The sequence below is a fragment of the Temnothorax longispinosus genome, chromosome 1 (genome assembly GCF_030848805.1).
Source record: "Temnothorax longispinosus isolate EJ_2023e chromosome 1, Tlon_JGU_v1, whole genome shotgun sequence".
NCBI classification, from domain to species: domain Eukaryota; kingdom Metazoa; phylum Arthropoda; class Insecta; order Hymenoptera; family Formicidae; genus Temnothorax; species Temnothorax longispinosus.
The window spans coordinates 24200703-24222097 of record NC_092358.1 but is presented as its reverse complement, the minus strand read 5'-3'; the positions used below and the strand labels follow the sequence as shown (position 1 = coordinate 24222097).

At 41.6% G+C, this 21395-nt stretch overlaps 3 protein-coding genes across 7 annotated transcripts; 1 reads left to right on the top strand and 2 right to left on the bottom strand.

Annotated features, from left to right (window-relative positions):
* Nucleotides 1-9: 9 nt before the first annotated feature.
* On the bottom strand, nt 10-7478 carry LOC139819921 (fatty acyl-CoA hydrolase precursor, medium chain). The gene is made up of 5 exons (XM_071789701.1): nt 7220-7478; nt 6464-6737; nt 3242-3351; nt 2177-2678; nt 10-1240 (listed from the first exon to the last, which is right to left on the bottom strand). The coding sequence occupies exons 1-5, from the start codon at nt 7373-7375 to the stop codon at nt 396-398; spliced, it is 1887 nt and encodes a 628-aa protein (XP_071645802.1). The 5' UTR covers nt 7376-7478; the 3' UTR covers nt 10-395.
* Nucleotides 7479-9627: 2149 nt separating this feature from the next.
* LOC139819897 (putative inactive tyrosine-protein kinase Wsck) lies at nt 9628-13551 on the top strand. The gene is made up of 4 exons (XM_071789661.1): nt 9628-10272; nt 10353-10507; nt 10661-12402; nt 12499-13551. The coding sequence occupies exons 1-4, from the start codon at nt 10073-10075 to the stop codon at nt 12565-12567; spliced, it is 2166 nt and encodes a 721-aa protein (XP_071645762.1). The 5' UTR covers nt 9628-10072; the 3' UTR covers nt 12568-13551.
* Tre1 (Trapped in endoderm 1) lies at nt 13505-19771 on the bottom strand. Of its 5 annotated transcripts, XM_071789766.1 has the most exons (5): nt 18184-18429; nt 17841-17885; nt 15137-15334; nt 14810-15056; nt 13505-14539 (listed from the first exon to the last, which is right to left on the bottom strand). In XM_071789766.1, the coding sequence occupies exons 3-5, from the start codon at nt 15261-15263 to the stop codon at nt 13894-13896; spliced, it is 1020 nt and encodes a 339-aa protein (XP_071645867.1). In that variant the 5' UTR covers nt 15264-15334; nt 17841-17885; nt 18184-18429; the 3' UTR covers nt 13505-13893. The 5 variants fall into 5 exon arrangements, with proteins under 5 accessions (XP_071645867.1, XP_071645874.1, XP_071645849.1 ...); XM_071789773.1 differs by lacking the exons at nt 17841-17885; nt 18184-18429 and adding an exon at nt 19750-19771; XM_071789748.1 differs by lacking the exons at nt 17841-17885; nt 18184-18429 and adding an exon at nt 18557-18747.
* Nucleotides 19772-21395: the final 1624 nt, after the last annotated feature.

Sequence of the window (21395 nt, the reverse complement as noted above, 5' to 3'; positions counted from 1 at the left end):
GCAATGTAATTGAGATATCAAATGTGAACGTAGGAAATTTTTAATACGATTACCATATCGCAATAAATACAGACGTACGAGTGCGAGAACTCTCAATTAAATACGTACAACATTGTGAAATAATTATCGCGACTACGTACGCAGAATCTATTCACACGAGAAAATGCGAAATTTCGCGAAAATATACATATATTCTACAAGAGTATAACAAGATTGTTATTGCGTTTGCTTTTAAAAAGTAGAGTGTGGGAAGAGATCTTGTTATAAAATTGCAAAATCCGACGACGCCGTTTCGTCTTCTTTCGTTATTGGTCTATTAAAAAATATACAACAGCGAGCGCAACACGTTTTTTTTTTAAATTCAGTATTTATAATATTTCACGCTGTGACCGTAGCTAGAACCAGAAGTGATGCAGCGCCAACGTAGCCATCGCGCCGCTGAGACACACGCTACGAGAGAATATCCTCCATGTCGTCGCCGTGCTGGTGACGTTGCAACAATTGTTCGTCGCCTCCATCACGATTTGCGGATAATACTCGTTCCAAAACGCCAGTGCCTTGTAGTCCACCGCATCTGGCTCGTTCATCTCTACGTTCTTGTCAATTATCAGAATTCTCGGATTGTCCTGCGTATAGGACTCCCACTTGATTGATCCTGTCCCGCTCATCAAGGATGGATCCCCGGTCCTGGCAAACGTCGCCAGCATCGACATCATCACGTCGGACATCTTCTTGTCGTTGAAGATCCATTGCGTCGTGCCGGGGCCCATCAGATGCGGCAAACCCCAGACGAACGGGAGCTCGAACATGTGCGGCACGCCCGCCCATTCCGGCACGTCCTTCGCGACCGGTTGTGTTTTGGGACGATAATCGAATCGGTATACGAAAGCCGTCGTTCTTCCCTTCGCCACTTTGCCGGCCAGCAACGTCAGGCCAGCCGCGTAGTTCTTTTCCGTTTGCAGATCCAGGTATCTGTCGCGAAACACCGTCGTGTTCGTCGTGGATGGGTACGGTCTATAGAAGAACAGCACCGCGTTTGTCACCATTTCGGGCTTCGACTCGCAGGTGCTGTTATCATCCGGAGTCTGTACCGCCGCCGTAAATTCGTCTGTGATCATCGTCTCGAAGTTCTCCGAAGAGAGTCCGCCCTCTGGATTCTGGCCACTGGTGGTCTCCATGTACGCCAAAACTTGCTCGTTATTCGTGTATCCGACAATCAGTGGCACCGCGTTGAAGTTACCTAATCAAAGTTAAGGGAAGGTTTAAATTTAAATCGTTATACCGAAAGAGATACAAGGATTAAGAGAATATTTTTAAAAACTCAAACTCTTAAAAGAATAAATATTTAAGAATTATTTGAGTACGTTTCTTAAATATCTTGGCGTATCTTTAGATCAATACTAAGATTTTTTGTCAGTGTCGAAGTACAAAGTCCTACAGTAAGAAGATATTAGAGATGTGCGAACTATTCGAATCTGAACTATTTAAAATTTTCGAATCTAGATGGTTTAAATACGAATCATATATATTGTCAATTTTATAAAATCTCATATTTCCCATTAATAAGCAAAATTGTATGGTCATGTTAACAGGTGCATTCAGTGTTACAACCGCTCACTGAGCGGCTAAGTTGCAGTCAAATATGATTAGTTCTTACAGTATAAGTATTGATAATAAAATAAACTAATATTATTTTATTTTAATTTCTATGTATGCAATTGGATAATGTTATTGGATACTACATTGGAGTATTTTAATAATTTATCTACGATTTTTCGCCTAATTGTTTCAGTTACTGCGACATTAAAATAAACCATGTTTTATTAGTTTTATATTAAATATTTAAATGTTTTTTGTGTTAAAAAGAATTTATATTATATAATCAATATTATATTTTTTTACATCAAAATATTTCTTATTATCTACGAGTTAAAATTCAATCTAATAATAATATATTGTTAATTGAAAATTTTATTTCAACCACTCAATTCAATTCGCTTCTATTTGAATGAAATTATGTCGATTTGTTTATTCAATATAAAAAAATCCTTGATTCACACATCTCTAGAAGATACTACACTTACATCATATACTTCTTAGATATCTTCGCGTATCTTTAGAAGATCGATTTTAAAGACTCGTCATATAATTGTTATTGAGTCACTTCGGCAATTACCATTTTCCAAGATGTCCTTGGGATGTTGCGCGAGAAACGGTTCCGTCTCGTTGTTCGTCTCTGCGTCCACGATCGGGCCCCAAGTCTCGATGTCGGACGAGTGCTTGATCAGGAAGTCGGCCTGCAACCGTCGCAGGCATTCCATCAGCGCGCCGCTCGGTCGTCGGTCGCAGCCGAATCTGTCGGCGATGATGTCCACGACCGGTTTCTCCCTGTCTAGCGTGCCGACGGAACCGATGGCGTCCCCGCTCATGGCGATCGCCTTGTGGAACTTGCCTTTGCTGAGCGGACTCAGCATGTGCAGGCCCACGCTTATCGCGCCGGAACTGTGGCCGTAGATGACGATGTTGCTGGGCGAGCCGTTGAAGTGCTTGATGTTCCGCTTTATCCAGTCAAGGGCGGCGATCTGATCGAACATGCCGTAATTGCCGGACGCCTCGCTGTCCGTCGTCGTGAAGAATCCGAGGATGTTTAATCGATACGCCACCGTCACCACTAGCACCTGCCGGCCGCAAAAGTCACCCCCATTTAATCTCTCGGACTGTTGTAGGCTTTCCTCTCTTTTCATTTCTTTTTCTTTTTTTTTTAGCGTGCGCGCGATAAAATCTCACGAGCAATCGTTACCGAAAAAGTTTTCGAGATTTATTTTCGTGCCATGCAAGCGATCAATTTGCCCTCCTCCCTTCCCCACCGCGAATCGTTCCCAAGAGCCGTAAAACAATATACCGCATTACGCCACGATGTGTAACGAAAGCTCCATTAATGATGCATCGCGGCCGAATATCAAAGGGTGCGGTTCTATTCTCGAAGTGACGGCACGCGAGATGAGGCAGAGAAAATACTCGGTCCGATTCGATTCCTTTCGATTTTACGTCCGTCCGGGAAGTTGATTGAATGAACATCGTTAAAAATACACGTTAATCATCCTCTCTCCTCCAATACCTCGTGATTATATCGGTATCGATTAGATCGCCGACCGAGTTACGTTAATTTCAATTTCGTATTCCGATTTTCCGGCTGTTTCGCAAGGTAGGTATTTTTTCGCGCGACAGCGCGCAATCGCACCTTTTGTCTGCTAACGAATATAGAGGCGTCCCAGATCGCTGGAGTTCCGGTGTTGAAGTCGCCACCGTGGAACCAAACCATCACTGGCCATCGGTCACCCTGGCGGTTTCCTACACACATGAAATATTCGTTAACTGTCAGAGCCATCAACTCATCGAAAGAGGGATGTTAACTTAACAAGACGGTTTTATTTGATTGTAAGCTGCACGCGAGCTTAATCGCACTCGCTATTTAGACAGGTCTGATCCACCTTGACGATCCAAGTTGGAATTCTTTTAGGATCGCTCAAATACTAACGGAAATATAATTTATTAACTTCAACTTATACTCAAGAAGTGGACTTGGTTTACAACATATTTACTTAGCACAGTCATACCATCCATGCAACCATCGAACTTAATTAATACTACCTATTTTTTTCCTACTCTAATAGTCTCTTTCTCCTGCCATAATTTCCTCAGCACGTTCCCTTTTACGCTATCCAGATTCCATATTCTATCTAATATTTCTCTTATTTTTACCTAACTCCATAAACCAATACTTGGTTCTATTACATTTCTCTACATTATAGTGGCTACTTACTGGCTAATCCCTCCCTTGTCCGCAAAACATATACATACGTTTTATCCTCCTCTAATATATATTTGTTGCCCTCTTGAAATCTCTGCTAATTAGCTCTTTCCTTAAATCCACCCTTTCATCTCTTAAAACTTCCAAAGCTTCTGTACTCCGGCCATTTCTATATTGTAGGTTTTCTTTACTGTACGCATTCTTCTATTCATTCTTTTCCATTTCCATCCAATAGTTCTTTATCCACTTATATTTCCTTTCTCCTCTAATTTTTTACTCATACCTCATAACCCTTATCCCCCAACTAATCGTCAATTTCTTAAGCCCTAATTCCCTTGACATCGTATTAACGGAAATAGACGAAATCAATATTAACAATGACGAATCTAATATCATTTCTTTTATGATTTTTATTCTTGAACTAGAAACATCTCTTTTATTTAAAAATAGGAAACTTGGATGTTTTATTAAGACTCGACTTGCTCCAAAAATAGGCTGCGAATCGAGCGAAGTTTTATTCCTTCTTTTTATATTGTAATTCTATCATATAGATCGAAAGAGAGTGGGAGAGAGAATTTATGTGAAGCCACCGCGAATAATTTCGTACATATCGAAGATTCTATTTCCAACCCGGCATGTTACGATAACACGGGGACCGGTACGGAGATTCCCTGGCCCCCCTGCGGTTTCCTGAACACGGACGTCCCGTCCCGCGTTATCGTTCTGTCGGTCTCTTAGCGACGACCTTGGCAGACTTGCATACGTATTTCTTTCGGCGTTTTCCGCATTCGCATTACCGATGTCATCGGGGCGAAATGGGTTCCAGATATTTCTCCAATGTCGCGCGACGCGGACCTTCCGCAAGCTTCCGATCGCTAACGTATCCGGTACATAGCTTTCTTACGCGAATCAATGACTCACGACGGCAAGTCGTGACGATTCAACGACTTCCTCGCCGAGAGACGACCGAAGGAACGAAAAGAGAAGGTAAGAGCGAGAGGGTGAGCTTTCGTGACCGGCTTTCTGGTATCTCCGCATCTCAGACCGAGGCCCTGGGAGATCGCGTGCCACCGTGGGCGCGCTAGTTACTGTTACTACTCTTGCCAGCCCTACGTTATATATCGACCCCGACTATCGTTGTCGTCGTCATACGTGGTTTTGTGCCACGATTTCGCGACTCCGAGATCAGACCTCCTTCTCTTTTTCCTCTCTTTTGAGGAAGAGAAAGACAGAAAGAGAGAGAGAGAGAGACGCCGTTTAGCGGTTCCCGATAACGATTTCATCAATGACGGTCGAAGTGTGTTGCATTTTTGGTTTGCATTCAGCTTTACCCATTCACCCATTGAACTTTTCGTTTGTGTATGCATATTTGAGCTCGGAAAGCTTCTTAAAGCTCTATATATATATTTCCTCGTCGTACCTCATTAAATTTGTATTAGGGTAGGACTAGGGCAAGTGGAAAAACACAGTGCGCAATGCGAAAGCAATTAAAATGTTTATCTACGTTAAATGGGTTTGCATTAAACTTCTAGACAAACTTATGAAACAAAATACATTTCGTAAGGGCAAAACTATATTATTTTCGACAAATCTATTAAGAATTGTAACGTAAATGCTTTTTCGCAAGCTTAAATAACTTCTTAAAGTTTTAAATTATTCATTTAAAGTTCTTTAAGAGAGCGTTTCTTTATATTTATCTTGCTACATTTCAGGTAATTCTGTATTCGAACTAATTATAAAAGGACAGTATAATATTATTATTATTATTTTTCTACTTTACTTATCGACGATGTATTTTTCAGGGTCGTATTATTCTCGGTGTAAAATGGAATAAGTCTTTCGAATAATTTAAAAAAATCTTGAAAGAATTAATCATCGAGAACAATCACAGCGTGAACGATACGCAAACTTCACGGAAGAATTATCTAATCTAAGTCAATCATATCGAGTAATAAACATAATGAATGTTCACCTTTATACTTTTTATGCGACATGATAAATCTTCTCCGCACAACACTTCGCACGGCACATTATTAATTTTTTGCTTTGGTCCACTTTTATCTGATCGCGCTGGTATATAATGCTCGCCCCCTCCCGCGAGTAATCACCGTAATCACCCTCTTTCTCTCGGACGATAAGAATCAGTCTCCGAGAACTTGAGGGCGAGCATTATCTCGCACTTTATTGGGAACGAACTTCGCCGTTGACCGTGCGTCGTTTCTTCGCCGCGTGTTGCGTGCCCTAACGTTGTCGAAGTTCGCGCAGAAAAGAAATATCACGTAGACAGTATCAAGGACTGTCATCAACCACCGTTCTCCTTGTCAATTATATTTATCGCGAGAAAAAATTTTCGCGTCGCAAAAATCGCAGCCTGCCTGCGAGAATGTAATCTGACGAAGGTAATCTGACTCTTTTTCGTTCCTTTTGTACGTTTGAATTCTTTCCGGAGGAGAGAGCACGAGTAAAATAAGTTAAGAGTCCGGAACGAAAATAATATTTAAAAAATAAATATATTTAAATTTAGTCTAAATACATGCTTAAAAGAAATTTGAAACAATTTGGAAATAAACTTCCGATTTCCGAGAGCTATATAGAATTTTGTATAAATTCTCTAATTACAACTCTAGTCCGCATGGACGATTGAACGCATACCTTCGCTCGGGACGAAGATATTTAAGAAGAGACAATCCTCGCTGAATCCCGGATCGGGCATGTCCGGTGGTAGCAATCGCTTGTAGAGCCTTTCGTGCAATTTAAGCTGACCCGAAGCCTGCTGGCAGGACGGCGCGAACTGCGTTGCATTTTTCACGTCGTTCCAAGAGGGGAGAGGATCTGTCACCGGTCGCGTGAAGCGAAGTTTGCCAACCGGGGGTTGCGCGTAAGGGATACCGAGGTACTGCGTCAATCTCACCGAGTTGACGGCTACCTAAAGTTCAGAAGAGTACACAGAAGATGAAATGAAAAAAGCACTTATCGAGGACTAAAAATCCTACTTTCAATTAGTTTAATTCATCGTTTACTTGGTGTTTCTAGAATTAAAATAAAAAGAGCAACGAATTAGTTCAATTACTGTTTCGCTATCAAATTAGAAAATTGACTGTATATTTATAAACGATTTTAATTTAATGATAATGAATTTTATTGAATTAATGCAAAAATATTTAACTTGATAACACAGTATTTTTATATCTCTATCTTTGGAATTATAATAAAAAAAAACCAGCGAAATTGATGAAATTAATACCCGAATTAACAGACATAAAACCAGTTGTTTGCTCGTAGACGATCTTCGTTAGAGGATTTAAATTCCTGTCAACTTTCGACAGCGCGGGATGACAGGTCTCAGTACACTAATGTGTAAAATTCCAAGACCGACCGACCGGGATAAATTGAAACACGATGTCGTACCTCTTTGCCGAGGACGTTTCCCTGATTCGGTATCCTAACGGTCGGGCTTTCGCGGTTGAGACCCTGTCGCGCATGGGTCCTCTGAGCGCGGCTAACGTGGGTCCTCTGGACGAGAAGCAAGGTAGACACAAAAAGCAGCCACGTCGCGCGCCTCATCCTGCAGACTGACTGGTATCCGCCGGGGAACGTAGTACCGCGGCGGTTCCTCGCGAGCCGCCACCACCAGTTTCACGGGGGTTGCTTCGCGTGACTCCCTACGTTTCGCCTTTGCTCCACACAACCGTCCGCCCACCGCTCACCCTTGGTGCCTCGGGTTCATTTTCTTGGGTTCGCGGTCGACACGGTCAGCCGTGAGGGACCTGCGCTCTTTCACCCTTCACGCTCTTACACACACTCAACGGAAAAAATTCACGATTCCGTGCCCCTCACTCTCGAGGCGCGTACGGAAAGTACGGTCAATCACGGTTGTGACTATCTTTCAAGCTTTTTAATGATTGTATAGTCAATCAAAAGATCAAAAAAAGAATCAAAACCGCATAATAAATAAAAGTTTCTAGTTAGGTTGACTGGAAATTGTGTTGACGCATCCGGTAATTATTTCTATAACATTTAAATATATATATCTAAAGCAGAAATGTTTATTTAGAGAGGAGTCGCAAAATTCGCGTTCGATGTTGCTGGAGGCAGCATCGATGTCTCCCAGTCGACGACTGTGAAATCGACGATCGTTATTATAATTTATCAATAGAGAAGACCATAACGCGCGCGCAGGGCTGATCGATCGAGATACCTACTCACGAATAAGACGCATGATATAAGGATGCAGCTACCGTACACGTACGTTAGGGTCGGACACGAGTACAATTGGCCACGGATCGGGCATTCATTTGCATAAAAGTATTAATCGCGATGCAAATAAGACGCCGATGCGCGAAATGTAACCCGAACTTGTATCAAGCCACCCCCTGTGGCACCCTTGGCGTTATTATAGTAGTTGTTACATGGCGCACGTGTGGACACCGTAACGATTGACCTAAAAATTCAGTTAACGGCAGAATTTTAAAATACGGATGACACTTCGTCGATAGGATGCATGAAATACTGCGACGTTGTACGTCATTGTAGCACGCAGGAGGAGCGAAAATTTATTGCCATGTTCCATTTCGCTGTTTTTCTTGGGACTCGCGGAACTCGTGCTGCAATTCTTTTTAATTAATTCGCATAATTTATGTATGATCGATAACGTTCGCGAGGGTGAAGGAGTATCGGAGACGTCGAACAGTTTCGTTAAGCGTTGAAGGCCTTGAAGATCGATACAGGGGTCTTTCGCCCCGAAGAACGAGAGAGAGAGAGAGAGAGAGAGAGTCGGGGAGAAGAAGGAAAGGGAAGGGATAACACGCTATCATTAAGATGTAATCTTCGAACACCTCTAGCTAGCGCGACCTTGAACGTTGCGCAACCCGCAATTATCTGTGCCCGGCCGAAAAGTCCTTTCTTCAGCCTCGATCGTAATTATTCGCGGCGGGAATTTGTGGCGTGTCGATTTAAATTACTCTACATCATAAACGATGAAACTTTCAAGGGTTTCTTTCGATCTGCATATGAATTATGCAAGCGAAAATCTCTTCCGGACCGAATTCGCTTTCGGTTTATTTCTGTGAATGATTGTCAAAATTTCCTCTCGTTATTGCCCTGCCATTTTTTCTTTATTTTTTAATTAATTAATTAATTAATTAAGTTATTTTTCGTCTATTCGACGTTTATTCGATCGCTTCGATCTTAATTGGTTCGGTTAAGTTCACGCGAATTATCGACGCGAACTCCATTCAATCGTGCCTCTTTTTTCTCAATAGCCAATGCGTAATACAAAAGTGCAGCTGCACCTCCTCCGCTGCACCGCCATTCGAAGTCGGATAATGCAGGGCCGTAACGTAAACTGTACGGGGCGTCGTCGCCTAAATGAAATTTGTGGATACAAATCTCCTTTTACGAAATTCTTTCTTTCTAATATATTTATCTAGGCACAATATTTAAAAAATTATTGAAACGCGAAATTATAAAATTTGGAGACATAAATCTAGGTGAAATCTGATTGGACGCTCCTTCGTGAAAATGGAATCAAATTTATTATTTAATTTAATATGTATTCGTAGATATTTATATTGATTTAAGCACACCTAAACATTATTTCATTGAAATTACGTAATTCTCGTAAAAGTCATCGATTTGTTATTAAACAATACCCCAGAATAAATAAGAATTCAAAAATAATAATGTAGTTATACAGTAATATAACATTGCATAATAAAATGGCATCAATATAAAATAGTCTCAATAATAGCTAACTTACTGAATTAAAAAAATTATAAACATTTATATGTCACATAAATAATTTTTTTTTACTTTTGATTGTTAAATTGTTACGTCAGTCACGACGTCAGGATTGAAAAGAATGGTCATCCCTGCGTTTGCTCCGATTTCTTTCGATTTGGCACGCACCTGACGCGAAGGCTCGCGTGAATGCCGCGAGTGGTAGCACTCGAAACAATGGGAGCGTACGTGGACCCCAGGTGTTGTTTACTCCAGTTTACTCGTCAATGAGTATCTCCCTATTGAATCATAGGCCGGGGAGCGTGGGAAGATGAGCGAATTCGGCGACGCGAGAGGAACCGTTCGTGACTTATTGGCAGACCAGCATCTCCATTCGTCGAGACGGACGTAACTTTTTTTCCCTCGTGTACCGCGTCGCGTGCGTTGACTCATACCTGCTCGTGCTGCACATTCCGAACGTGTAACTCATAAACGCTATGACGCGGAAGGGAGGCCGGGACTGAGGCGCGACTCGCAATTAGTATGAAACGCAATAAAAATCGTTCGCAAAGTGACAAAATGATAATCGCGTCCCTCTTGCTCCTCTGCGGCGTTCATTTCGCGTGCGCTCAGAAGTACGAGGGTTGTTTCCGGAGTTCCGATCACGGGCTGCCCGTCCCGGGCTTGGCGCACGCCAGCACGCCCGCCGAGTGCATCGAAAAATGCCGTTCCCAGTATTACATGTAAGTGAGAGCAACGTGCTCGAGATCGGTGTCTCGAGTGGGGTATCTCAGGATTGTGATCCTCTCCTTGTTCTCGACAGGTTCGCGGCGCTAATGAACGGCCAGCAGTGCTACTGCGTCAGCAAATTCGGCCAGGACGGCCCGTCGAGCAGCTGCACTGTCCTCTGCGCCTCCGATCCCGATAACTATTGCGGCAGCTATGAAGCTATGAGCGTTTACGCTACCGGTCAGCAAGGTATGGTTCGCAGCGACACCGATTCTCTACTTAACGTAACTTTTATGACCGAGCGTACTCTGTGCATATGTGACAAGATATAAGATTATCCCCTATGTGCGCTTAATACAGTGAAATCTCCAATATGTAACGATATGCATGTATCTTTTGTAGGGCCAAGTCCACCGAGGAGGATACTGGTAGTCGTGGAGGAAAGAGATGCTCTCAGAATAATCTGGCAGCCGCCAGACATACCCAACGGGAACGTGACGTTTTACACCGTCCGTGCTGTCGTCGTGAAAAGCTACTCGAGCAACATCTTGCCACCTATCGAGAGTCAGATACAAGGCGGTGCGACGAACATGACGACTCTGAGAGGTCTTCAGCCTGGCACTACGTACAACATATCCGTTACCGCCAGCAACATGCAGGGGACGAGCGATCCGGCGTACATTGTGGCTTGGACCCTGATAGGTCCCCCCGACAAGCCCGCCATGCCCGAAATACTGGAACGCGGGGACAGCACGATTACCGTTAAGCTTACCGAGGGTCACAGCGAGTACGGACCGATCAGCGCGTATCAGGTTGTTGTTGCGCAGGCTGGCACTATACCTCCGGTCGACTCTCTCGTCGAGTATTCAAACTACGACAGCGCGTCGCAGCAGGGCTTAAATTATTACGTTACCGCGCAATTCGACCCGTCGGAGTTTTACAGATACAAAAAGTTCGTCGTAGGCGATGGAAAGATGATCGGTGGTTACTACAACGTCCCGTTGAAGGGCCACTACGTTTCCGCGCAGGTCGGCTTGGCGATAATCTCGCGAATAGGAACGAACGTGGAACGTTCCTACTCCGATTTGGCGAATAACGTGTTCAAACGCGAGACGACGGCCACGAATCGAATGGACACGACCGCTCTTGTGCTTTGCATAGCGATCACGCTGCTGAGTATATTACTCGCCGCCTCGATACTGGTGTACTTCGTGCTGCGACGGCGACACGAGAGATTTCACATGCGCAAGCTGCCGGAGCAGCAGGAGCTCACGCTGCAGGGTCCGGTGTACGAGGTGGACAATATGGGCTACATTCCGGAGGACATTCCCGAGAGAGTGAATCACTATCAAGAACTGAAGAAGAAAGTCTGGAGCATACCGCGAAACGCCCTGTCCGTCGACAGTCACGTCGTGCGTAGAGGACGATTCGGCAGCGTGCACACCGGGACCGTTTTAAAGGACGACGGCGCCTGTCCGGTAACGGTGCACACCATAGCCGACGGCGGCCTGAAGGGATCCGACAAGAAGCACATGCTGAGAGAATTAGACGTGTGCATCCGTGCGGGCTCCATGAAGTATCTCGCCGGTCTCGTGGGAACCTGCGAGACCACCGACATGCTCTACGTCGTGCTGGAGCTGCCGCCGCAGATTCTGAAGAATCGTCTGTTGAGCGCGCGATCGGGAGACGTGTTCCCGGTAGATCGGTTACTGTCCATCTCGTCCTCGATAGCGGTCGCCTTGCAATACCTGGCGAGCCATAAGATCGTGCACAGTCGCCTCTGTGCGCGAAGCGTGGGGCTGTTGAGCGATTGGACGCCGAAGCTCATGGGTCACGGTATCGCCAAGTACGCCCTGGAGGACGTCAAATACGCGAGGTGGACGGCCGTCGAGTGCTTCGACAATCAGAAGAAACATCAGCCGGGCGTGATATGGGCGTTCGGCGTGCTTCTCTGGGAGATGTTCAGCATGGGCGGCACACCGTACTCGAGTTTGTCGCTCGACAGCGAGGTGGAGGACGCGGTCACGCGAGGTGTCCGGCTACCGCAATTGTTGGACGTCACAGACCCGATTTACGAGGTCATGTCGTCCTGCTGGCGAGACGATCCTGAGGAGCGGCCGACGTTCGACGAACTCGCACGATTGGTAAGAAACGAAAAATTCGATTCCATGTTACTCAAAATTATTATTCATTATTTGCGTATTGCAATATTATTATTTGTGCGTATTCTTTGTTTGTAGGATACCTTGAGCATTTGTCCTATCACTGCAATCACGGAGCCGTACTTACCGGAACTGGAGCTGAATTAACGTTCTTATTTGCGTATCTTTAGACTGCATATCTGCATTTACGTAGTAACGTGTCGAAGGTTGTAAATATCTCATTGTGTTCACGAGAATCTCGTAGATTTTATCGTTACCAATGTATGCGTATGTTTATGTGGCATATCCGCATTTTATCTCTGACATCCCAAACTTAAATTTTATTACGATTAATGTAAGCAACGTAAGGTAAATGTTACGAAGGCACTCATACTAATTCCGTCCATGTTTAGAAGAATAATTGAGATTAGTATGTAAGTAACGAAGTTAAGATAAAAGATTATAAATACCTACGTAGATATAATCGAACATTATGGTAGAAAATAATTTTATTTTTTCAACTTTTCTACATTACATTTGTTCGCAAATCCGTTGTCAATCTTTGACATGAGATTTTAATTTACAGCCAGTACCAGGGCAGAGAAAATACTTTACCTATTGGTTTTGTGATCTATAATATTTTTATAACATCTTCTAGTTACTAATATTCATGTTGTCGTACTTATTTGAGATAATGCTGTCACTTCAAAAGTACAAATATATTATTACCAAATTAATACGCGCGTATCTCTAACGCATGTATGCGCATGTATCTTTAAATGGATAAATAATCAGCAAAATTGTCGCGAAGAATAACATTTGAATATAAAAAAATGTAATATTTTGGAGACGTTAGGATGTTATTATTCCTTTTAAGTATTTATCTCGAATGTTTCATACATGATTTATGCCATATGAATCATATTTTTGCTTTAAGTTGCAATATCGATTTTACTAATACGTATTTTTTAATTTGTCAATTATGACGTACTTTTCTGTTGTATATGTTCCGTCCTTTTTTTATAGAAGCTTGTATACTTTGTATTATGCAAGTCTTTTTTTTTATAAAAAATATTATATGTCATTATATTATAACGTTATGATATAATGTTTATGTATAATATTAAGGCAAAAAATACATTTTTATACATATTTTCCTTCTCGTACTGCTGTTATATTTCTTATCCCAAATTAAAATAAAACACTTATCTATTAGTTTAGCTTGGCGAAGAAAAATTTCTACTTTTTAACACAAACTTAATCAATAAATACAAAATTTTAATCAAACAGATATCTATTGCTTCAAGATTCGTAATCTAACACATTTTCAGTTAAATTCTGTAAAAAAAAGGTTTTATTCTTCCATAATCTTGCGCTTTACTAATCAAGCACTTAATTTCTTATGAAAGATGAAGAAAATGATATCGTGCATCAACTTTTATTCGTCATCGTTAATCTAAAGCAAATCGATTATTTCCGGAACGAAAGATATTTTTATATCGTGTTGGGCGACGAGATCTTGCTCGAGTGAGAAGGCGTCGGTTTGAGACCGATCGTAGGTGTCCTCCTCGAAACGGGGCACAGAACCTGTTTGTACGCCTCCCTGTACAGTTTGTTGGTGCCGGCGTAAATAAAAGGGTTTATCACCGCGGATGCCCATGCGAGGACGGACGCCACTATATGAAGTATCGGAACCTTCATCTTATCGTCGATCACGTTCACCAGCATCAGCGGCATGAAGCACATCAGGAAGCAAAGGAATATAGTGAGCATCAGTCTAGTCACTCTGGAGTCCTCCCGCCGTTGAAATCCGCCGCCTCGTCTACCTTCCGCCGCGTGAGCCTCCAAATTCTTTCGGCTTTTTCGTACGCGCCAATATATGCAGAGATACGAAACACTGATCACCACGCATGGTACGATGAAGCCCAGAACGAACAGGAACTTCTTCGGGCTCGAGCCGTTTTTCCTCAATATCGTGCACGAGAAGGTGGCCGGATCCAGTCCTAGAGTACCCCAGATGCCCAACAAGGGCGGCAGCAGCATGAGGAAGCTTAGAGTCCATATGGCTATTAACATCAGCGTTATGCCGCGACTAGTGTATAACTGGTTGTAAATGTCCGACTGTGAGATCAGTATATATCTGGAAAAGAGAACAAGATTTTAGTTAGATAACCATTAGCGTGTATTCTAAAAATGTATATTCTCAATACATTCAAGCTATATCTTTAAGATATAATGTAAAATTAATAACACCTTTTCTCAGTGTATATTAATGCATATTTTTATAACGTATTATATTTTTGTATATCAATGTATATTTTAGATGTGTATATTAATGTGTATTTTATAAATACATATAAAATACACATATTTCTTTTTTATCAAAATTCAAAGGAGAGGAGAATCTTACCTGTTGATAGTAATAGCCACCATACTGAGTAAAGATACGGCGACGTTCCCGTAGAAGAACAAGGGGAATAGAGTGCATAAAGTTTCGCCAAGAACCCATGCTTCGTTCAAATATCTACTGGCAGTTAGAGGCAAATTTACCGCGGAAAAAATCAAGTCGGAGATGCTTAAACTTATCACAAAGGCTGTAGTGGCGTGTCGTCTCAGTTTGGTATATTTTAACAGTGCGATTACCGTTATTAAATTGCCTGGAATTCAGAGAGATAGGATTCAGTTCGCTGTTCACAAAAGATTTCAAGTTCGTTAAACCGATTAAGGGATATAAAACCTAATACTCCAATAATGCTGAATATTATAGCGCAAGCTGCAGCGACGATAGTGACGGATCGCGTAAATGGTTTGAAATCTCCATCCCCCGTAGCGAAGATCGTGTCGTTTGTCGCAAAGTGCCCCATCTTTCAGCGAATGCGCGGATCCTTTTTCCTTCGCATTCTTCGGAAAATCAAAGATCGCCGTGACTCACGCGCTACAAAAAACAAGAAAACACATTATACAAAAAAATTCGCTTTATTTTAAGATATATCTCTCAGATTTTTTAATAAGATTATTTTCAGAGCTTATTTCCGAGTGTCCTGCCCTTAAGTTTTATCTTCTAATTTTTCTCCCACAGTTTTATGAGAATTAAAACACGTGAAAACAGAAAATAATAGAGAAAAGAACTGCAAAACATTTTGTGATGATTGATTTATTTAATTAATGGTTATCCAGATTAATTTTGGAAAATAAATTCCGCTCAAAGTCTTTTAATTCACCTAATCTCTCGCGGAACAGCCGCGACCCTTGCACCGCACGCAATTAAACGCGCTAACTTTCCTCATCGACTCGCGTTCGTTTACACTTCTTTCATTCATTGGTTTCTATCTGCTCCGTTAATTCGCTGAAATTTCCTCGCCGCGGCAAGAGAGGCCGGAGGGGATACGCACCCCTCGAGAACGTATATTCCGCACTTTATCGCGCGTGCCGCATCAATTAATTTCCGTATCTCTTCGCGTTCGCTGGCTCTCCCGTTAAGAACGCGCCATTAGTCATAACGATAAATTTTTGTGACCTTCTCGGAATACTGATCCCTCTATGCCTCTGCGGTGTGAGCGGCAACAACGTGAACTTTGGCCTCGAATGACAGGGCGCTCATACGTTTCGAATCGTTTCGTGACGCTACATTGTAGCTATTGTTAACCCGCGCGAAAGGTGTTCCTCCAGAAATTACTGTAGTACTTTATGGCGTCCAATTAAACCGCTATCTCCGAACAATTCGCCCCAATTATCCTCTTTCTTCCTCGTAATCGTCCCTTAATCGCTGCAATTCAACTTCTTCGAACGAGCCCGTTTTTCTCGTAATTAAACATGCACTTTCAGATGTCTACATTATGTACGTTAGCCGTTGTAACTTTTTCATTTCTTATTCCCTACTTTTTACGAGTTTTATTTCATCCTCGCACAAAGGAATTTTGGCTCCTTCCATGTATAGCGTCGTCACTGTCGACTTATCCACTGACTTGTTTATAAAGATTAATGTTACGTTGTTTTTTTTTTAATTATGTATTTATGTTAATCACGTATTTATCGGCAAGTGTTGTAAATATTGTTACGGTCAACGCGGGACGCGGGTGCTTCGAACCGTTCCCGTTATTTCGGCAGACGTTCGTCCGCAGACTGACGAACTCCGCTGACGCGTGTACCCTTTACGAGTGCACCACAAGTCTTCTTATCTAACTCACTCGATTTAACTCCGCCCCTTCTTTTTCTGCTTCTACTTCTTCCTCTTCTTCCTACGTTTTTCTCCCGTTTTATTCCGTTCTTCGCGCTTATTTTCGCTTCGAGATTTCAGTATTCAAAATCAGCAAAATCCCTTGGGATTTATATGACGTATCGATGATCGATGCGAATCGGATAATTTACTTACACGTTTAGACGCGACGCATCAATAAAATTAAATTAAAGGAAAGAACAAATATCACGAAAGAAAATATTCAATGTAATCGAATTTGCGTATAATAATAAAACTTTTTATTGAAATACAATAATCCTAAATAATTTTGATTAATAATTAAAAATTAATTTAGATAACGATATAAGTTCTACTTCAACAATGTAATAAACAATTTAAATTCTACCTAAACAATTTTTTGTTTACATTAGTAAATTTTTCTGCATACAGAAATAAAAAGAATGTATCTTTTATTATTTATACATTTGGATATAGTCGATGATATCAAGATTCGTAGAAATTTTGTTCTCAGCTGACAAGAATCGATTCGTCCCAGCTTGTACGCCTGCTAAATCACAACATCGTCGTCAATTTCTTTCGTTTTGATATATTAGAACTATAAAACAAACTATTAATGCGCCTTGCACGTTAAGTGGGGCGTGTTGTTCCAAAAATAGCGATCGGGAGGATATTATATTAGACTCTGATGATGTATACATTGTGTGTGCGTCGTGCGATTATCGTCCTGACTGGTTAATTCCATTTGTCGCACTTCATTACGCTCTGTTTTCATTCACTTCGTTGTTTGCTTCGCATGATCGAAAGTTTACTCCTAACTTGGGCCGCGCCTCGCTTTATCTTTCTTTGAAAAGAGTCGTAAATATATGAAGAGGGAAATCGATGAAGACCCGCGGTTGTAAAATTGCACGCCACTTAATCGCGCGTTAATTAAACGTGAAAATAGAAAAAAAAAACTTTGAACTCTGCATCGGAGGAAGTAAGGAATTTTGTCGCAAGATTTGTTCTCGGCGATTTGGAACACCCGGTATATTCACCATGATTATTAGAAGAAGCATGCTTGTTTTCCTTTTTTATGTCTTGTTTTCGTAACTTGTGTTCGTAACCTTTGCTTACAAGGAAAGCCAACATACTTCGATAATGACGGAATTAGCGGATAATGAAGTAATTTTATATACAAAATATAATTAATTTAAAGAGCAAAAAATATAAATATTTTCATTTTAAATTATTCTACCTCACACACCTCAATCTTCTTTTTTCCCGGAGCAATGTACGGCCGAATAAATGGCTATTCCCGAAGAGCAGTTCAATAAGTATTTCAAAATCTCGCAGATTTAGTGCGTTTGATTGATGTCCATTTCTACCAATGCAGATTAACTTTAATCTCGGTTTGAAGAAAATTAAAAAAAAATAAAAAGTTAGTTAAACCGATGCGCGAGGTTAAAGTTAATCCGCGTGTAATGCAATTTGGTAGAAATGGACATGAAGGTCACATTTGTGTACGCATCCGTGTTTGCATCAATTCTCACAGCACGTGGCGAACATTGTTCTCGAAATATAATCTCTCATATCCGCACGTGAATTACCTGGGCGGCACGTGCTTTGCTTTCACCAGTATCGCTCGATCGGTCGTAACTCTAAATAGCTATCACATACCGGGTACACGTATATCATTCACGTTTACATCCACGAAATCATCACAAACGACCTATCTCATTCCGACAAACGGCCACGTTATTACTCTCGCTCGATTCACCGTCACGTGAATCGTCGCGATAGTAAACACAACGGTCGACCCGCCGGCCAGACGGCGACTAAACACGAGCTCGCTGCTCGCTTCCCGATTCCCGAGCGATCGGCAAACGCGAATGTGACTTACCTCCGTAGGCAGCAGCTGTCAACGGCCACAAAGGGCACCGAACAATCGGAAAGGAGTGGCTCTCGACAAATAAAACTCACCCTACTCAGCCCTACTGCCTTCTTTCATCCCCGCTGCGCCAACGGCGCCGCATCGGCCGGCTGTGTCGGACTCTTCTGGCTGATTAAAGGTAAGCTCTTGGACCCCGCGACCGGGGGATCGCCTGCTACAGAGGGAGACCGTCGCAAGAAAGCGCGATACCGTTGCACCGAGTTCAGCGAGCGATAGGAAAGATATTTTAGATATTTATGCACGTCACGTATTGTGTCTTCAGTCTACTTTAGTAGAAGATTTATGATACTTGCGTCAGAATTCTATTTATAATTTTCTCTGCGTATACACTCTGATGTACACAACACTGTATTTTGATATATATTTTATATTTGTGTACTTGGATTCTCATAAAAATTTTTTCGTGTTATACGGCATATGAGATTAGAGAAATGGAGTTCTACTCTGAATTTTATTTATATATCACTTATTATTGGTTATAGATTATCCGAAGTGCAATATTTGGGAGAATAAAATTTAAGAATGCCATTGATGTTACTCATCTGAATGATTTTATAGCAAAATATTTGCGTCAGAATTCTATTTATAATTTTTTTCTGCCATGTGTTCTGATGTACGACTGTATCTTAATATAAATCATATTATATATATACATATGTGTATTCGGATTCTCATCAAAATTTATTCATGTTATATGGCACATGAGATTATAAATAGAATTCTACTCTGAATTCTATTTATAGATCATTTATTATTAGTCATAGATTAGCTGAAGTGGACCGTACGGTGTATTATTTGGGAGAATAAAATTAAAAAAATGTCATATTAATGTCTCATCTGAGAGAGAGAATGATTTTATGACAAACTGTATTTATAACATAAATATAGAATATCTTCTTATGTATGATCCTAACGTGAAGTGAAGTTCTACCGTCTAACGGACGATAACCGCGCAGACAATTTTTTGCGGCAGTTGTTAAAGTCATGCATGTGTTGCAGATTAGTTTCGTGGTTAACCACGCGTAAAAAGAACAAAGACGGAAGCTAACGTATCTCGAGCAACGGGTTGGGACGATAAGGAATTTAAAGCAACTTGAGATGAAGAGTATACCTTTATTTCTATTCAATGAATCTTATGAATCTTGTAAGAATAGATTATGCCACGTATTTGAACGTGTTATATATTTCACTTTGTGTCATTTAAAATGTGTTTTTTTTTTACCTTTGTTTTTATCTGCGTGCAAAAACGAAAATTCCAGAGAAACTCTCGCATAATGATCTTCATCAGTTTCTATCGTCGAACGTTTTGCCGGCGAGTATTCTGTGGGAATAAAGTTGCCCTTCGACCAACAACATCGCAATATATTGAAAGGTAAATACTTAAAGGATTTAGTAATCTCTGTACAAATATTGATTGATATTATCATTTATCATTTTTGAGATAGTTAGCGAGTCTCGAGCTTCGAAGAGTTAGCGTCTTTAAAAAAAACTCACGATCGAAAATTACGTAGCGGTTACTCCAATGAGACTCGCCATGCCGCGTAAAATCCTTTCTCGGATATAATGCATTATTTATCTCTATATGTATGCGCTTATGCATCAGTCACCGTGATAATATCGCGGATCCTAACTACAATTCTCAGTGCCGGATTAAAGTGCGGGTCAGTCGGACAATCGGGGATCGTCGCCTTAAAGGTGTCACGAAGCAACAAAGAACAATCCTCGTTAGAAATGCCTATTAGAACGCTCCAATTCAATTTAACAGAGAAAAATTTATTGCTTGTTGTGATCCTTTTTTTTTTTATCAAACTTCCCTGTTAGTGAAATCTCTTTAAAAATCCTGAGACCGCCTTCTTCTCTACTTCTTTTTTTTTTCAAGGCGTGAGATAGGAATAATTTTATACAATTGCGCTAATTTATTTGAATTTATATTGTTTCCGTTAATTATCGTTAATTAAAAAATCCAAATGTACATTTAAGATAGTAAGATAGTAATGCGATGATTTGGCGAAATGCAAGAGACTGTCCGTGCGTTTATCTTATCTCTTTGTTATGGTTTTAAAGGGTGTAGTGCGGAAACTTCGAATCTGTCTTCGAGGAAAGATCAAAGTTGGATCTTTATTGCAGTAATAATTTTCGTGCATCTCTCCGCGCCGTTCTAGTTTTCTCACCTCCGCGGAGAACCACTGATTCGCGTACTGAATGAACCCATTGTGCGCGGCCTGCTGAACGCATACGCCATTTGAATTCAACAGTGCGCTATTCATGAAATATTCGTGCGCGCGCGCGTAGGCCTCGGCTCCGAAAGGGAAAGGGCGATTTTAAGGAATATACCGAAATGATAAATAGAATTAGAACGTTCTTCTCCGTTTATCTGCCGGAGGAACCCGGCCGTAGTCCTGGAACCCCTTCGTCGAAACTTTCGACGTTACGATGACATTCGGGGGGGGGAACCGTAATCGCGCACATGGCTGCGACGTAACCGGACTCTGTAATAATAAACGACAAAACCTATTTCCGGGCCCTACGCGAATCGATCGTGATGCGCTGAGGAAGATCGACGCGACGCGACGGGACGCAACGGTGTTTGCTTCGTTTAGTCACGTTGGTCCCAGCCTATAGTCCCAGGCACTTGAGGCGTGATTGGGGGGTCGCGTACGCTGACATATGTGTATCGTTATTTCATGAAAAACAATTCATGAAAAACAATGTCCGACAATTTCCTTGCGCGATACCGCAATAAATTGCAAGGACGCGGCGCGTACATCGTTCTGAGCGATTATTTAAAATTGCAGATTCTCCTTATGTACGATAGAAGGAATTTGAATGTAATTGAAAGACGCAATTAAGGGTCGACAGGCTCGCCGA

What these genes read in the sequence shown, in the direction of transcription:
- LOC139819921 (XM_071789701.1), bottom strand. Translation starts at nt 7,375, where the DNA reads ATGAGGCGCGCGACGTGGCTGCTTTTTGTGTCTACCTTGCTTCTCGTC. An exon ending in TATCTTCGTCCCGAGCGAAG is followed by an intron (nt 3,352 to 6,463) that starts GTATGCGTTCAA and finishes TCATGTGTGTAG; the next exon opens with GAAACCGCCAGGGTGACCGA. An exon ending in CAAGGACATCTTGGAAAATG is followed by an intron (nt 1,241 to 2,176) that starts GTAATTGCCGAA and finishes AACTTTGATTAG; the next exon opens with GTAACTTCAACGCGGTGCCA.
- LOC139819897 (XM_071789661.1), top strand. Translation starts at nt 10,073, where the DNA reads ATGAAACGCAATAAAAATCGTTCGCAAAGTGACAAAATGATAATCGCG. An exon ending in TTACGCTACCGGTCAGCAAG is followed by an intron (nt 10,508 to 10,660) that starts GTATGGTTCGCA and finishes TATCTTTTGTAG; the next exon opens with GGCCAAGTCCACCGAGGAGG. An exon ending in TCGACGAACTCGCACGATTG is followed by an intron (nt 12,403 to 12,498) that starts GTAAGAAACGAA and finishes CTTTGTTTGTAG; the next exon opens with GATACCTTGAGCATTTGTCC.
- Tre1 (XM_071789773.1), bottom strand. Translation starts at nt 15,263, where the DNA reads ATGGGGCACTTTGCGACAAACGACACGATCTTCGCTACGGGGGATGGA. An exon ending in CAGCATTATTGGAGTATTAG is followed by an intron (nt 15,057 to 15,136) that starts GTTTTATATCCC and finishes TCTGAATTCCAG; the next exon opens with GCAATTTAATAACGGTAATC. An exon ending in GTGGCTATTACTATCAACAG is followed by an intron (nt 14,540 to 14,809) that starts GTAAGATTCTCC and finishes TCTCTTTTCCAG; the next exon opens with ATATATACTGATCTCACAGT.